This window comes from Microcebus murinus, chromosome 4 (assembly GCF_040939455.1).
Source record: "Microcebus murinus isolate Inina chromosome 4, M.murinus_Inina_mat1.0, whole genome shotgun sequence".
In the NCBI taxonomy this organism is placed as follows: domain Eukaryota; kingdom Metazoa; phylum Chordata; class Mammalia; order Primates; family Cheirogaleidae; genus Microcebus; species Microcebus murinus.
In genome coordinates, this window is record NC_134107.1 from 59,974,350 (window position 1) to 59,992,398 (window position 18,049).

At 37.3% G+C, this 18,049-nt stretch overlaps 1 protein-coding gene and 1 long non-coding RNA gene across 3 annotated transcripts in view; both read right to left on the minus strand.

The window, feature by feature from the left end:
* Positions 1–1,486: 1,486 nt before the first annotated feature.
* On the minus strand, positions 1,487–5,433 carry LOC142870481 (uncharacterized). Its single transcript, XR_012918848.1, has 2 exons — positions 5,119–5,433; positions 1,487–1,765 (listed from the first exon to the last, which is right to left on the minus strand). It is a non-coding gene; the product is annotated as an uncharacterized LOC142870481 (long non-coding RNA).
* Positions 5,434–6,675: 1,242 nt separating this feature from the next.
* Positions 6,676–18,049, minus strand: part of PGM2L1 (phosphoglucomutase 2 like 1) — a 60,592-nt gene continuing 49,218 nt past the window's right edge. For both annotated transcript variants that reach the window (XM_076002311.1, XM_020286611.2), the window contains exons 13-14: positions 14,680–14,813; positions 6,676–12,230 (exon numbers count right to left, since the gene is read on the minus strand). In XM_076002311.1, the coding sequence (XP_075858426.1) occupies positions 12,128–12,230; positions 14,680–14,813 (237 nt within the window). In that variant the 3' untranslated portion in view covers positions 6,676–12,127. The remainder of the gene's footprint in view (positions 12,231–14,679; positions 14,814–18,049) is intronic.

Below are 18,049 nucleotides of genomic sequence, written 5' to 3' on the forward strand. Positions count from 1 at the left end.
AATGTCAGTTCAATTTTCAAAGCCTTTGTAATGCTATTCAGGCCCATCCCAGTTGCCAGTCGTGGATCTGAACAGTGGTCCATCTCATACCTTAGTACTCAAGCTATGGTATGCTATTTAGCTTCAGATCCAAGCATGCACAGCTCAGGCGTAAGCCCAGGCATTATGGAGTTGCTCTCCTGAGCTTGTACCTCTCTGTGATCTGTTTGACATTTTCCAGTCCCTTAGGCTCCCCTTTTTGGTCCTGTGGTCAGAAACTTAAGGTTTCAGCTACCTCACTCTGCTATTTACTTCTTATGACTGCATGCACCCAGGGCCAAGTGGCAGGAGGATAGAGTCCTCAAATGCCTGCTCCATGCATTCTGTCTAGGATTTATAGCTGCATTCAGTGGGCAAGACGGGGTAGAATGTGTCTGTTTTATCTTCCCCACAACCAGAACTTCCTCCCCTATAATATTTTGTTTTAATTTTGCATGAGAGAGGAATTTTTAAAGTCACCTTAAGTAACAGAAGGTTTCAAGTTTAACTAAAACCAAACTAAAATTTAACTAAATGATGATACAAGTACAAATAATTACATGATATCAGAGTAGATATGTTCCAAGCATGGCTAACTTTGTGAAAGGTCAACTTACATTCTTGATTGGTATTTAGTAAGTTGGTGTTTTTTTGTTTTTTTTTGATCCTGTATTATTAGATCATCCCTATTTCTGAATGTCAAAAAAGTGGAAAATGTGTATTAGCTTTAAGAAATGTTGCTATAATTAGGCTTTTTAGTGCACGAATGGAAAGAAAGTTGAGGTAGAAATAAGAGAGTTAAGGAAAAGATTGAGATTTTCCAATAAATATCAAGGCAGGAAAAGAGAAAGGCTTCTCCAGAAATAATCATCATCGTCCTTAGCTTCGGCTTGTGCCACTCTCCCCTGATCACTGTGCTCCAGCCATGCTAGCCTTGGCCTTTTCAGTTCTTGCCCTTGCCAAGCTCCTTCTGATTCATGACTAACTCCTTCTCATCCTTTGAGTCATTTCCTCAGAGACATTTTATTTGTCTGCAGACTGTGTTTGACTCCCCATATTACTCAAAACACACCCTGTATTTTCCTTTGGTGGCATTTATAACAATTATAGGTTCTTATTTGTGTACTTAATGGCTATCTGCTCTGCTAGATCACATGCTTCATGTAGGCAAGACTGTACCTAGCAGAGTGCCTGGTAATCATAGGTACTCATCTGAAAGAATAAAATCAACGAAGTAGAAAGAGCTTTCAAAAGATCCCATCAATCTCTTTATCAAGGGTCCTCTATGCACCGGTTCACTGCCAAATCTTTTATAACATTTACCTCTTTTTCCTCGCTATAAGCCTATGCAGTGTGTATTGTCCTTTGGCATTTTACAGTTGAGAAAATCGTAGTTCATTGAGATGAAGTTGTTGCTGAACACAGGTTAGCTGCCTGCCACCTGAGAACCAAACACGAAAGGCCAGTGTTGGTGAAGGAAGGTGGTTTATTTAAGTACTGGCAGCCTGAGGAAATGGCAGACTGCTGTCTCATAGACCATGTTTACTGAGCAACTTATAAAGGGAAGGGGTAAAGGGGATTGGTGGCAGAAAGCAAGCTTTGTGCAAGTCATTATGACTTGCTTGCTGGTTATCAGCAAACAATAGGTTGTCTGGTGGATCCTGTCATCAGCAGTCTGTGACTGGCCTCTTCCGTAGACTCTAGATCTCTTTTCCTCAGGGTCGTTTCCTAACCTTGTGCTGGGCAGCTGTGTAAACAAACAACAGGTTAACTCTAAACTTTTAAGACAGAACAAAGGAAAGCATACTGGAAGCAAGATGGCTTCCCCATAGCCAGCCCAGTGTTAAGTCTGAATGGCCCTTACAAGTAAGAATGACTCACTAACAAAATGGCTCAGCTGCAAGACAGTAAAGCCTGAAACTGAACCCAAAGTCTCTGGCTCTCAGTTGCAAGCTCTTTCCATTGCATCATTACTTCACGTTGCTCATTATCAGTTCCTGGGTCAGCCTCCCTTCTGCATCCAAGGAGAGTTTCTTGAGTACTCACTTCTGCTTATTTCTCCTCAGTGTTCTCGTGTATATTATGAAGGTATTAAACCAATGGATCAATGTTTCTCCATAGTCTGTTTGGATCAGAATGATGCATGGGGTGGAGTGTGGGGAGGAGGTGGATGTTCTCACGAAAAATTCAGATTCCAGGCCCCCAGATTCATTGAATCAGAATGTAAGGGGGGACAGGCAAAGTCCAGGAATCTGCATTTTTAAGAGGCTCACAAAGTGATTCTTATGCATGTCTGAGTTGAAAACATTCCATTAGCTGATTTTTAAAATTCCTTCCAGCTTTGACAGACTTTGCTTCTGACACTAAATTGGAGGGTGTGTCTTTGTATCCCTGTCATCTCTTACAGAGCCAGGAACTCAATATATTTTTAGTGAACAAAAACATTTGGATTTGGAAGACACCGATTCAAGTCCCTGCTTAGGTATTTACCAGCTGTGATTCCTTAGGAAAATTACTTCTTTGACTGTTAGAATTATCATCTTTAAGATGGAAATAATGACAATCCCTCCCCTGGCTCCAGCCGTTGATGTGGAAGATAAATGAACTCATGTTTGGGAAAGCTCTTGTGATGATTCCACGTTGAAGAACCACGATAGGCACAAAGTGGACACCAACAGGAGTTACTCAGCCCTTCAGACCCACAGGTGATTCCGATCCAGCTCTCTCCAGTGAACTGAATGGGGAGCTTATTAAAACAGGAAACAAACCACCACCACCACCACCTTTGAAAATTACATTTCCATTCAAAGTAGGGAGGGTCTTTCCAAGGAAATAATGTGATTTTTTAAAAGAGACTCTGAGGCATTTTTGTAGTGCCCCCTGGTGGAACTTAGAAGCCAACTCAAATCTATCATCCTTATCACACATTTGCTGTTGGCGTAGCAAAGAGATCAATTTATTAATTGAGTATATCTGTTCTTTACTTAAGACTTTGTAGAGCTTCTCTTTGTCCTCAGAGCCTAGCATTCATTCATTCATTCAACCATTACTGAGCATCTGTGGTGCCAGTTGCTGTGCTTGGTCCCCAAGGAGACACAGTGGAGGTCAGATGGGTCCCCACCCTCAGCACCTTTACTTGCAAGTAGTGGAGACAGACAAGCAAACAGCCAATAACAAGAGTGAAACATGCTCTGAAGATGGAGGTGCACAGAACTATGGAAGCCACTTTCTTTGGCCAAAACTCAATGACCTGTTTTGACAGAAAGCATGGCTCATTGAGGGGGGAATGGCAAAAATGAGGTATGACGTGTAAACAGGAGCTAGATGGTGAATGACCTACTCTATTAATGAATTTGGATTTTATCCTAAGGTCAATGGGAAACAACTGAACAGTTTTAAGCAGAGTAATGATGTGATTTGATTTTTGTTTTTCAAGATCATGCTGGCCACAGCAGGCAGAGCTGACAAGAGGAGAGCAAGCCTGGAGGCCAGACAGGAAGGAGCTGCAGAGTCCAGATAAGAAGTGAATGTTAGGTTAGGAGGGACACACAGGGAGTTTAAAATGTATTGGTAAAATTGCATTTCTTTCCCTGGGTGTTAGGTACAAAAGTGTTTAATTCTTTATACCTTATATTTATACTACACAAATTATTTAGTATATGTGAAATAGTTCATTTAAAAACATAAAACCCACAGGAAAAAATACTATATATATTTTGATGTACACATATGTCATGTAAATATGAAAATTTGGAAGGGAAGGATGCCCACCAACTTCATGATAAGGGTGGCTTCTGAGGAGGTATGGTAGAGTATGAAAATAGCCATGATCCTCATTCCTCTCTGTATCCACATCCTTTGCTGTATGGTTTTGTATCTTTCACTTGAATCTAGGAAAGCCTTATTACTTTCTTTGGCCAATAAATTGCAACAGCAGGGGCAATGTGCTAATTCTGAGCCTACGTCTCAAGAGGCCTTGCATGCTTTGGCTCTTTTGGAACCCTGCCCAGGCACCCATGTGCACAAGCCTGGGCTGGACTGCTGGAATATGAGAGGCCATGGGGGGCAGAGTTCCAGCTGAGGCCATCCTAAATTAACCAGCACCTGGTCAACTGGGAAGTTGACCACCTACAGATAAATGTAAGATAAAGACCAGAAAAAACACCCAACTGACCTCAGTCAAAACTGCCAATTCACACAACTGTGAGGTGTATAAACAGTTGCCACTAAGCTTTGGGGTAGTTTGTTTTGCAGCAAAAGTTGACTGATGAAGAAATTGGTGTCTGAAAGTGAGATGCTACCTTTAACAAAACCCTAAAATTTGTGGCACTGGCTTTGAGATAGAGGGTGGTTGGAGATTAGGAAAATGGCAAGCAAATACTGAAGTCTGGAAAAATGGTGGGGAAATTGTTACTAGAGGCTGGAAAAATGGTAATCTGTGTTTTATAGTGGCACTTTATAAAGACCTCTACAAGAATCAAGTGGTATCTAGTAGACCCTAGACAAAAGGACTTCTTAATATCTTAAAAGTCAAGAAATTGGAATTTCTTCCTACAGAAGCCCAATTCCAAAATAGCAGTGATAAAATTGAGAGCGATGTCACAAAAACATTTGTGAATGTGTCATTTGGAGTATGGAATAGACTATAATCAGACACATAGAAAATTCATAAAAATTTTAAATAAGTTGTACATATGAAAATACCATTAGCCTGGACTAAAGGGGAAAGAAATTATTCAAATTGCTGCTCAGCTGCTGGGGGCCACATCTTCAGAAGTAGCCAAGGAAAGTGACAGACAAGGAAGGATGTTTCAGAGGGTGGAGTCAAGAGCCACAGAGATCAAGGGAGTAGGGAGCCACTCCTATGGAGCAGAACCTAGGCCTGAGCAAGAAGTATATCCTGTGCCAGGATAGGAGGACTTGTAAACCTTTGCCCAGCTGGAGTTCAGAACTGCTATGTGCCTCTCATTCTTCCTTTTTTTTTTTTGAATGGCAGGGTCTATTGAGGTCATCCTGCTTATTTCATTGTATACTACCAAATAACTTGTCTTTTTAATTCATGGCTGTCAAGATCAGGAAGAACAACATCCATCAACTCACATACAAACCTGATGTAGATCATAAGATCTTAGACTTCAAGCCTGACAGCTTGCTTCAAGCTTAATAATTGCAAGAGATGTTTGAGGGTCCTGGAACGGTGGTAAGCACATTTTTCCCACGAGAGGCATGTGAATAATTGTGGTCAGAGAGGAAACTGTGACAGGTTACAAAAATGGCCACAATCCCTCAGTCCTCCCTGCATCCACACTCTTTGAGTTGTGACTTAGCAGCATCTCCCAACAAGAGGTGGAGACTATTTTTCATCCCCTTAAATCTGAACTGGCTTTATGACATTTCTGGCCAGTGGAACACAGCAGAGGGATTCTCTGGGGGGAATTCTATGCCTAAGGGAAGAATTCTATGCCTAAGCCTCAAAATACACTGCATATCTCAGCTTTTTCTCTTGAAATTCCATCCAGCTACTCATACGAACAAACCCGAGCTAGCCTGCTGGAGGACAAGAGACCACAAGGAATAGAGATGAGCCATCCCAGCAGAAGCTATTCTAGATTATTCAGCACCCAGCCGATTTAGCAGCTGACCTCAGACCCATAAATAATTCAACACAGCCAAGGCCAGATGCGGAACCCACCTGAGCTCAGCACAAATTGTTGACTTGCAGAACTGTGAGCTATACAAATACTATTGTTTTACCACTAAGTCTTGGGATAGTTTGTTATTCAGCAAAAGCTAACCCACTAAAAAAAAACCCTAACCAACATAGGAGTCAAGGCACAAAATTGAATAGGGAGGAGGTTAAAAGGAAAGGAAAATCTATGAGACAAATGAGAAAGAGTGCTATTTGTTGTTCTAGGTGGTGGGTACATGGGTGTTGTATCCTTCCCTCTAATTTTCTTTATTTATTTTAAAGTTTTCATTGTAAAAGATTAGATTAAATTGTAACTTTAAATTTAAAAGTAAAAAGAATAAATTCTGGAGTTCCAAAAAGGCTAAGGCTCTCTATCTTCTCCACACTGTCATGAGGTGATCATACTTGTTTCCATGGCTTTAAATACTTTATGTTGATAACTTCCAATTTTATATCTATAGTTCAGACCTCTCTTCTGAGCTCCAGACTCATATTACCAACTGCCTACTTTGACATTTGCGCTCAGGTGTCTCAAATGTGACAGGTTTAAAATTGATCATTTACTCTTTCCCTGTGTGGTAGCCAGTCTCTATGATGTTCTCCGTGATCGCCACCCCCTGGTATTCACACTGCACCACAGAATTTTAAGAAATGACAGTGTGTGACTTCCCAAGCTAGGTCATAAAAGACACTGTGGCCTTTGCTGTGCTCTTTCTTTGGATCCCTCCCTCTGGAGGAGAGAAAAAGAAAAATAAGACAGAAAGAACTTTAATATTAGCTCTTACTTCTGGGACTTCTGATGAATCAGTCAAGAAATATTTACTGAGTACAAGGCCAGAATATTCATTAAGACTCAAAGTAGATTCCAGGGTATGTCATGCATATATTTGAAGAACATTTTCCGTTTGGATAGTAAACTTTATGAACTTCACAGTATCTAAGACAAAAATTACACAGAAACACATCCCTATGAAGAGACCTGTTTATTACTGATAACACTTCATTTGGCTAAAACCACAAGAAATCCACACACAAATACATAAAGTGCAAATTCTTACAGGCAGTACTTATAATACACCCTGGTGTTTTTGTAGGGAAAAATGAGAAGAGGTTGACAAACTATTAAAACAAGAGCACAATTTTGAACTACTTCTACACACTTTAGTCAGAAAAAATAAATCATTGGTAACTGTGTATACTTTATCACAACAAAGAGTTTATTCTAGCCTATAATAAGGCCTCACCATATGTAGATGCAAATTCTTGCTTGAATGGTTCTTGTAAGACATATAATACATCACAAAATTGGACAAAAATATACCAACTAGTATTGAATTTGTTGTGATTCACCTGGAAGGTAGTGCTAGTAGGCTCAAAATGACAATTAGACTAGTGATATTGTCTACTTAGACACTATTTCTTAGTCTTCCTGGCCAACATCTTGCTTTGAGAGTAAAATACTAGCCATTATATGTAATTTCCACATAGAAATATGCTTTGCTTTCTCCAAAGAAACTGAGTATTTAAGGGTATGCATGCTTCATAAACATTGCATTATAAATTTCAGTAACAGAAGTCATTCAAAAAGCTGAATTAGAAATTTTTTTGATTGTTCCTTAGATTATTTGCTTAATATAAAATCCCTTAATTACTATTATCACCAATTAAATGCTCTATAACAGGTACTGAACTAGGTGTTGTGGATATGAAAAATTATGATCCCTGCTCTCAGGGAGCTGATCGTTGGGGGCTCCTCCTTCATCAAGGAACACCAGTGAATTAAAGAAAACAAACTGGCCAACAAACACTTCACACTACTATTATGAGGTTCAGTGGTAACAGAACTGTTTCAGGCCACTTTAAATTGGCATTAATCCTTTAGAAGGTCAGATTCTAAAGGGCAGGGAATAGTCTAGATATGTTCTATGTTTCTGTTTCTCACACTAGAGCCAGGATGTGTACCCCACGGATATGCAACAATTGGGAGTGGGGCTCTTGGGGGAGAAAATTGAGCAGCTATATGATAAACACAGTGCTCCTTTCTGGCAGTATCTGTTTCAGTGTGGACTGAAGAGATCATCTGTATTTTAAAACAGTTTTATTATGGAGAATGCAAAACACACATTTTAAAGACAGAACACAGCATTTCATGTCAGTGGTAGGCTGCCTCTGATTTTGCTCTCAGAACCCCTTCCTCCTTCGTGCTCCTCTGTTTAGGGTTATGCTGGTGGAGAAATTTGAGAAGCAAACTCTAGATATGTCACTTTAACCATCTCTTGGTCACTTTACACATTCTTGTAGGTTCTCTTTTTAAAGTACATAGTCCTGAATTAACAAAGAGGAAAGACAGCTTAATGAATTTAACAGTATGGTGAATATTTTAAGGGAACCAATAGTCAACACTGACTTTGTTTCTAACTAGAACTAAAGTCATGCTATGTAAACAGTCGGACAGTGAGCAATTCTTTTCTTTCTGTTTAGACTTCTTATGGATTATGGTAAGATGCTTTAAGAAAAAATGTGTAAAAGATTTCCTGAAATCTTGTGCTTTGGCTGTCCCAAGTACAAGCAACCCTGAAATAAAATGTTATTAATAGATCAACTGACCATTCATTTTGGTTAGTATGACTCTTTCCTCATCAGTTTCCAGAGCAATCTCAGAAAACAAGTGAATTGTAAAAGCCCTTAATATATTAACATATAGTAATATCCAGAGAACCAAAACAGATTATGAAATAGATTTAAAATTACCTCTTACAATAAGCCTTAAATATTCTGACATTAATAACAAACTAACCAAAAGCCCATAAACAAATGCAGTTTATGAGTAAGTTTAAAGCATTCTGAATGAATACATTTGAGTTTCTTATCAGTGAGGTAATAAAATAATAGCTCTTCACAGTAACAAAATGTGGAAGGGCATTTAGGGAAACAGGGAGGTGGAGAGAAAAAGGCATAAAATTAAATTTATCCAAGCAGAATTTGGATTTTTCAAGCATCACAAACATCAATGGAAAACATGTGAAAGAAATATCCATAGCAGCAATTCATAGAACAATTTATCCATTAAACTCCAGCTAACATCTCTGTTGCATCAATTCCAGAAGCAACCTGCTTAAGGAATGGAAGATCTGTTTCCTATATGGAGATATTCCAAAGTATCCAATCTCCTAGAACCTCTCTGTCTGCTGAAGTTACTACATCCAAATAACGATACTTCATATTTAAAACAAAAACCTCAAATAACTACAATGCTTTACATTCTTTAAGATGAACAAAACTGTGTTCAAGTCTCACTTAATTTGCCAGGTTAATTAAAAATAACATCCAAGCAGGTCTTTATTCATCGCACCTACACATGTACTACTTAACATATACAAAAATTATTTTGTGAGCTAAATGCTTCTAGATATTGAGGGAAAGTATTTAAAATTTTTATTTCCTGATTTCAAATAGAAGACATGATGATTTCTATCTAAGATGTTTTTAAATCTTAAGCTTCTCATGCTGTCTTTTTATTTTTATTTTTTAAGATCCTTATTCCTGCTGGTTCTGTCCTCATTAGAGATGGAAAACAGTATGGTATAGTACTTTTTACTTTGAGTCCCTCAATAAAACTCTCAATTAATAACTTAAAGCTTAGTAAACTTTCTTAGAAGCTTTCTCCTCTCCAGGGTTAAATGATCTTAATTTCCAGAACATTTCTCAGAGGTCTTATTTTCCAATCTACATTTTATTCTCTTTTATTTCTGCTCTATCTCCTCCCAAGTTCTCATGTGATTCTAACACAATATCCTAGCAGGGACTGAATCTGTAAGAGGGGTACTTTTCCTCACCTCCTAAAACTTGGGCTCTTTTTAGTGATCACTAACAAAGGAAAACAATAGGTTCATTATCCATCATAATAAGTAAAGACAAGTAAACAACTTGCAGCCAGTTTATTCTCTCCTTTTAGGTTTGCCCTTCATGAGAAGCATTTCCTGTGCTGCCTTACTGACCTTTATATTGTTTATTTCTACTATTTACTTCTAATTTATGCTTTGATCTTGCCCCACTAATTCTTCCCTTTTCCCCAAAGCTCTAGAAGACTCCAGTTTTGATTTACATGCTCAATGAGAATATATTCATTTCCATGATATTGTTCAAAAAGAAAAAGATAAATAATGCAGTGCTCCACAGGCCAGCACTTCTGTCTCTCTTGGCTTGCTTAGGGTATGACTGAATTTTTCCTGTTGGGCAAATGTGCACCCACTATATCAACTTTGTGTTAAATATCATGCTCAGCCTTGAGAGCTTGCTAGAATCAAATAATTCACTCAATCTGTACACTTGGGAATATTTGTAAAATTTTCTTAATTTTAACTTTGGACTTTTACATTTTTGAGGTAAGATCCAAACTTCAGTAACTTTTCACCTTGATTACAATGACTTAAATGTTGCATTATATTAAAGCATGCAAATAAAACTATTCTCTTCATAACAGAATGACAACCATGACATAGCTTTAGTAACTATGAATGGGCTGTCATGTCATTTTAGCTTCATTTTTGTTCGTCAGTAACTGAAACACAGATACTAGAACCAAATATACACTTTATATATATATATATATATACAATATTGTTCATACCACTTTGTAGAATATACGCCATTTCCTAAATTACAATCTATGTTCCTAAAGGCAAATAAAACAAAAAATGTTTTACACATTTTTAATACAAAAAATTCTACACATTTCTTCTCCAGTGCAAATCCTTTGGAAACAAATTCATTCAGAAAAACGGTGCTCTACATTTAGCTACCTGTCTTATTATCTACAGTCATACAAGATCTAGCTATAAGACAGAAAGGAAAGAACAAATTAACAATAGTGGCAATACAATAATTTGAAAATTGTGTTTGGATTATATGGGCTTAACCAAATGTCAGTTGAGATCGGCAACAAACCAAACCATGATTTAATGAACATTCTAATCGGTTCAAACTTTGTATTATTATTACTTTTTTAGGAAATAAATTCTGTAATACCAGTGCTATCTCCTATAGGCAACTGATTTACTTTGATTACACCCAAGGCCTTGTTACTGTTACCTCTAACGATAACATATGTGTATTGTGAGAACTATATAGGACAAGAACACTTTAAGAACATTAAACAGCATTTTTCTGTTAAATCTTTTCAGAAGACCACAGAATCAACCATGAGTGACTTCCTGAAAAAAATTTTTTTCCACATTAAAAAGATAAATGTTAACAGTACTCATGTGATCAGAAATTCTACAGAAGATGTTAGAATAAACTGGACTTTTTAAAAAATCTTGTAGTTTTTGTGTTTTGTAATACTTAAAATCTGGATGTCTTATTTCTTTGTAAAATTAACATTACTTTGTAAGATAAAGGAATAAATCTACTTACAAGAATGTAATTCAAAAGTTAGATGGCCAAATAAATTCAGAGCTCTTTTCCCAGTTCAGATTTTTTTCTTTAAAGGTTATGATAACTGACATAATTCTAACATGAAGATCCTTAACTACAGTTACAGTAAGCCTACTTTTATTAAAATCTTTACTTATATTCATAAGATTTTAAAATCAGCAAGCTCATTTGATATAGAGGAAGCACCTATATAGTTTGGAAGACTTTCTTCAACTATCTGAAAATTTCCTTAACTATCTGATTTAATTATATTCAATGTAGGAACACTTTCAGTTTACCCCAGACCCTGAGAAGGCACTGAGAAATTTGACAAGAACAAAGCCAATAGGAGTGTTGCCACTATTGTTTTATGTTCAGTAAACTTCGGAATTTTAAATACATACAGTAAATTTACACTGCACCAACGGCACCTGAAACAGAGGTGCTGGAACCACATATTGTAACATCTGTTCTAAACTGGAAATACTAAATATCCTATTTCAAATATTCTAATTTGTAAATTAATGCCTGTGATGTAACGGTGACACTTTTCTATAATGATTTAGGAATAGTACCATTTTCTTGACAATTTTATGGATTAATTTCCTTAACTAACCCTATAGTTACATAACATTTATCTGCCCTTTTTTGAACCATGCTATACACAATTACAGTATATAGAACTAAGCTTAATCACACTTTGACAAGAAAACTTCCTTTTGTATTGTTATGTTTCTGTTAAAGGAAGAACAACATGTTCTCTAATATTTTTAATGTAGGAACTTTTGTTCAAGATTATGAAAAAAATGGAATCATTTCCCTTCAGACCACTTCATTTTAAATTTATACAGTTTGTTTAGTCAGCAGACAAAAAACAAAGAAAATAAAAGGAAAAAGATACTTGGCCAGATGAGATAGAGAATACTAACACAAGGTTCAATGCGTGGAGTTCTTGGTTGTTTTGTTCCATATGCCAGTACAAAGTCGTGACCTACTGGTATACCCCTAAACAGCACGCCAGATTAGTCCATTCTTACTGGGCTCAAGAAAATTTTCAATCAGAGCTTCAATCAGTTTCTTCAGTTCTTCTTCCAGTAAGGCAATGTCACTAAGAACAAAAGATTAAGAATTTTGGAATTCTTTATTTTCATATCCTTAAAATTTGTTTAAGTTATTTTCAGTTTTTAAGAGGGCATATACCTAATGGAATGATTAAACAATTGGTATACAAAAGGAAAATTTACTCAGTTAAAAAAAAGACAAAAAAAATCATACACAAAACACCACTGACAAACTGAAGTTGAACTGCACTAATAGGAATTCCTGAGCACAGGACAAATGAAGCAGTTATATTATAAATCTAAAGTAGATTTAAAGTAAAGCAGTTATATTATAAATCTAAATCTAAAGAATTCTCCTAGGTCAAGTAATGTAATGGCTTTGAACACCAATACCAGGTATTAAGATAAAATGGCTTCTTGAAATACTTTGAAGAATACTCAGTACAGATATTATGGGGTGATAAGACACATCTTTCAGGTAGCAGTTGGAGGCGTGATTAAAAGAATGAGATGTTTAAAAAACAAATATGAGGCCAGCTGCAGTGGCTCACATTTGTAATCCTAGCACTCTGGGAGGCCGAGGCAGGAGGATTGTTTGAGCTTAGGAGTTTGAGACCAGCCTGAGCAAGAGTGAGACCCTGTCCTACTAAAATTAGATAAAATTAGCCCAACGTCATGGTGCACGAATGTAGTCCTAGCTACTCAGGAGGCTGAGGCGGGAGGATCATTTGAGCCCAGGAGTTTGAGGCTGCAGTGAGCTATGATGGATGACTCCACTGTACTCTACCCAGGGCGACAAAGTGAGATTCTGTCTCAATAAAAAAAAAATGCACTTACAAGTAAGTCCTTAAGAGTCATCACTGAGGAGCTGCTGTTGCCCAAAACATTTCTAGGAAAGCCTCTTTTTAATTGCTTTCACACTTATTTTACAAGCTACACAACAAATCAATTTTTATTACTTTAATAATCATCCTTCTTTTCCCTTTCCTTTGTGACAGAGTCTCTCTGTTGCCCAGGTTAGATAGAGTGCAGTGGTGTGATCACAGCTCCCTGCAACCTCAAACTCCTGGGCTCAGGGGATCCTCCTGCCTCAGCTTCCCCAATAGCTGAGACTACAGGTGTGTGCCACCACAGCTGGCTAATTTTTTAAAAAATTGTTTTATAGAGATGGTGTCTCGCTATGTTGCTCAAGCTGGTTTTGAACTCCTGGGCTCAAGCAATCCTCCCCTGCTTTGGCCTCCCAAAGTGCTAGGATTCCAGGTGTAAGCCACAACGCCTGGCTTCATACTTCATTTTTAACCAAATATAGCATTACCCAATTTATTTTACTTTAAACTCTGCTCTAAATGACTTCTGGGGATCTTTTTTTTTTTCCTCCAAAGGAAATAAAATCTACCCTTAAATACAAAGATTTGGGGAAATACAAAATAATGTAGCTTGGCTGACTCTGAAGGCAATTCCAAGAAACCTCCTTCCCAAAGATATATTGGTCAGTGACAACATTATAGGAAGGAAACTTTTAATAGGTTTAAATAGCCTTTGAATATGTTTATCAAGTTACTTTAGCCATAATTCATACCCTTAAAAGGAAATGAACTGGGAAGATTATGTCGAATTAGATGTATAAAATGAGTATTTGGTAATTAACACAAGTTACCTATTGATCATTTGTGTTCATCATATAATGGTTAAGATCAGAGATTCTTTCCAAGAATAGAAATTCATTACAATTTTAAAATTCAATTCCCAAATGATGCAGCTGCTTTTGAAAATATTCTGGCAGTTCCTCAAAAGGTTAAATAAATGGAATTACTATATAACCCAGGAATTCCACTGCTAGCTATATACCCAAGAGGAATGAAAATATATGTCCGCACAAAAGCTTATATACAAACCGTCATAACAGTATTAAAGGAATAAAGTACTGATTCATGCTACAATATGGATGAACCTAGAAAACATTATGCTAAGTAAAAGATGGTAGTCACAAAGGACTGCGTATTGTATGATTCCATTTATCTAAAATGTCCAGAACAAGCTATCTAGAGAAAGCTTTCTAGAGAAAGATAGTAGATTGGTGGCTGCTTAGGGCTCTGAGGGAGAGAAATGGGAAGGGATTTCAAGATTATGAAAAAATTTGAATCACTTCCCTCCAGACCATTTCATTTTAAATTTATACAGTTTGGTCAGTGACCAAAAAGAAAGAAAATAAAAGGAAAGAGATATCCAGCCAGATGAGATAGAGAGAGAATGCTAAAACAAGGGTCAGTGCATGGAGTTCTTGGTTGTTCTGTTCCATAAGCACCATGGGTATAAGGCTTCTTTTAGGGGTGATGAAAATGTTCTAAAATTGATTGTGGTGATTGTTGTACAACTCTATGAACATACTAAAAAACAGTTAATTGTATATTTTAAATGAGTGAATTGTATGGTATGTGAATTATATCTTAATAAAGCTTTTATTAATATATACATATATAAAAAATCACCTCTCACCTCTGCTCAGGTGATGCACACATCTCTGCATAATACTTTATCTTTGGTTCTGTCCCACTTGTCCGAAGAGTAGCAACACAGCCATTTTGAAAAGTAAATGTAATCATTTGGCTATTTTTACTCACAGGCAGCACCTATGCAAAATACATTAATAGCTTAATTATACTTGGTATCTTTTTCATTTTCAAGAATTGTAAAATGCATCCTAATATTTGAGGTATTTAAAGTAGTCAAATTAGAAACAAAAAGTAGAATGGTTGCTGCCAGAGGCTGAGGGGTATGAGGATGGGCAGTTGTTTAATGGGTATAAAGTTTCAGTTCAGCAAAATGAAAAGTTCCAGATATCTGTCACATGATATGAATATGCTTAATGCTACCAAACTATATTCTTTTTTTTTTTTTGAGACAGAGTCTTGCTTTGTTGCCCAGGCTAGAGTGAGTGCGTGGCGTTAGCCTAGCTCACAGTAACCTCACACTCCTAGGCTCAAGCAATCCTCCTGCCTCAGCCTCCCAAGTAGCTGGGACTACATATGCCACTATGCCCGGCTAATTTTTTCTATACATATTAGTTGGCCAATTAATTTCTTTCTATTTATAGTAAAGATGGGGTCTCACTCTTGCTCAGGCTGGTTTCAACTCCTGACTTCGAGCAATCTACCCGCCTCGGCCTCCCAGAGTGCTAGGATTACAGGCGTGAGCCACTGTGCCCGGCCCCAAACTATATTCTTAAATAGTTAAGATGGTGATTTTTATGTGTTTCTAACCACAACTGAAAAATTTTTTTAAATTTAAAAAATTATAAAATGCAAATGAAGACTACCTATGTAATAATTCATAAACATACCATTTACTGAGTGCTTACAATAGTCCAAGCATTAGGTTGTATACATTATATACATGATCTCTGGGCCTCAGCAATAATCCTGCAAAGTATCACTGCCGTTTTATAGATGAGGCTCAAAAAGCGCAAGCAACCTGCTCACAACAATCAGCGAAGTGGTAGAACAAGAAGTGGGAGCCAGGTCTATCTGCTCCAAAGTCCAAATTGCCTTTATGTTTGCAAAACATTTTCACAAACTGTTTATCAATGGTCTCCAAAAGAGGAGTGCATATATCCTAGGTTGCAGAAAAATACATTTATATTTTTAATAAAAATTTTAAAAAGACATGAAGGTTTACTGACATTGACTACATGAATTAACACTGGTCCTCTTCCTAGTTCACACATCATTCTGTTGAGGCACCTGGAGGGGACTGTGAGGGCTGTGCTATCACAGAGGGGTTGACAGTGGGACTTTCCCTCAGGTATCCTGAGCCCTGGTCCTGTCCTTGAGACCCCTCTCTTGATCAGTGTAGTATGATACATTGATTGCTTAAGACAGAGACCTTCCTCTCCTCTTTTTCAGTCACATACCATCAACTACCAAGTCCTGTCTATTCTATCCTGTATATAGCTCAACTTTGTTCGTTTTCTCCATCACTACTGCTACCATATTAAATTCAGGCTATCATCATCTCTCATCTTGACTCTGAAACAATGTACTAACTGATCTGCCGGCCTGGAAGCTTACCCCTCATAATCTACTCACCACATAGACCATTCCTCCTCTCACCCCATACTCCAGTTCAAGAACTAGGTGCCTCTCTGATGGAGAACAAGCCTTCTCACCTCCAGACCTCACGCTTATTGCTCTCTCTGCCTGAAATACCCTCTGTTCCTCCTGCATCTGGGTAACTCCTAATCATACTTCAGAACTCAGAGAAGTCCTCAAGGAAGTCTTTTAAAATCTGAGTAGGGGGTCCCTCCTATGCTCTTCCATAACACACTGTGGATCCTCTGGTAGCACTTATCATTTTGTAAAGTAATTACTGATTATTTGTTCATTTTACCACTAGACTCTTTGTTGAGTACAGAAACAGTGCCTTTATCATTGCCATATCTGTAGTATACTTGTGCCTGTAGCACAGAAAGGTTTTGATGAAACTTACACATGAATGTCAATCTGAAATGTGAAGAGAAAATTCAAGAAGTCTTTGATGCTTACTATGTAACCCTGGAGATAACAGCATCTACACTACTTGCCTTATAAAATAGTTTTAAGAATCAGAGGTGAAGAGATGAAAAAGCATCTTGAACAATGAATATTATACACTTTAACAAGAGCTAAGAGGAAAAAAGCATCCCACCAAAGGCTACTGTAAGCACAGCAACAATGAGAGAAATAAAAAGCAAAAGATATGATTCTTCTCTTCAAGTAATTTATAAAAACAAAAACAGACACACACATGCACATACACAGAGTATCAACAAATGGGAACCAATATTTGTTGACTGGATGGATATGCAAAAATGGAATATGGGTAATAGTGTACACACAAAGCTGAAGATTTTCCAAAATACATTACATTCCTAGAATCTTGAGACAATATCAGGACATTACAAATGGAAATTTAGGCTAATCATCATCATAACAACAACAACAAAATGAATAAGATCAGCAATCTATGGCCTCTAAATATTTACTGAGCACCTACTACATACGCAGGGTCTTTGAAAGGCCATGTACAACACAATGATAACATAAAATAGAAAGTAACAAATGACAAGAGGAAAGATACTATGTAATGAAACCTCAGAAGGAAGACATGTGATTATGGGGCCTGGAGATCCCATGTGCAGGAGATGACATTTGTCTTAAGTCTAAATAATGGCTGACATATAGATCTGTAGCAGTAGAAAGAAAAGATGAACTGAGAAAACAGCTTGACTAAAAATATAGAGATTAAAAAATATGTATGTATGTAACTGTAAGTTATTCTATTTGGCTTGAGGTATAGGGAATAAGGTTGGAAAGGGAAGTTAAAATTAGATGTATGGCTTTGAAATTATATGCTTTTAGACTTTATTTTCAACATTATTTAGCATTATTGCATATTCCCTCCCTCCCTCCCTCCTCTTCTCTCTCTCCCCCTCACACCAGATAGTACAGATTGTTGTTTGGGGAGTGATGAGGATGGGATCAGAGTCACAGAGACCAGTTACTTAATACTGCTCTGGAGTAAAACAATGGGTACTAGTCTCAAGAAACTTACAGGCCTGAAGTTCCACCACTTTACTATAGTATGAATTATTACAATTCTTAAAATATATTTTTTTAAAAAACCAGGTACTTACAGGAGCTTCTGGACTGGTAAGCACATAGGTGTGCTGGGAGGGTGGTACAGCTCCATACCCCCCCCACCCCCAGTGCCTTGCCTTGAAGGTCTCTTCCATCTGGCTGCTCCTAAATTGTAATCTTTATAATAAACTAGTAAGCATGAGGAAACTGGATTGAGATGTGAAATCCATCCTACCTCTGGACTTTTTGGT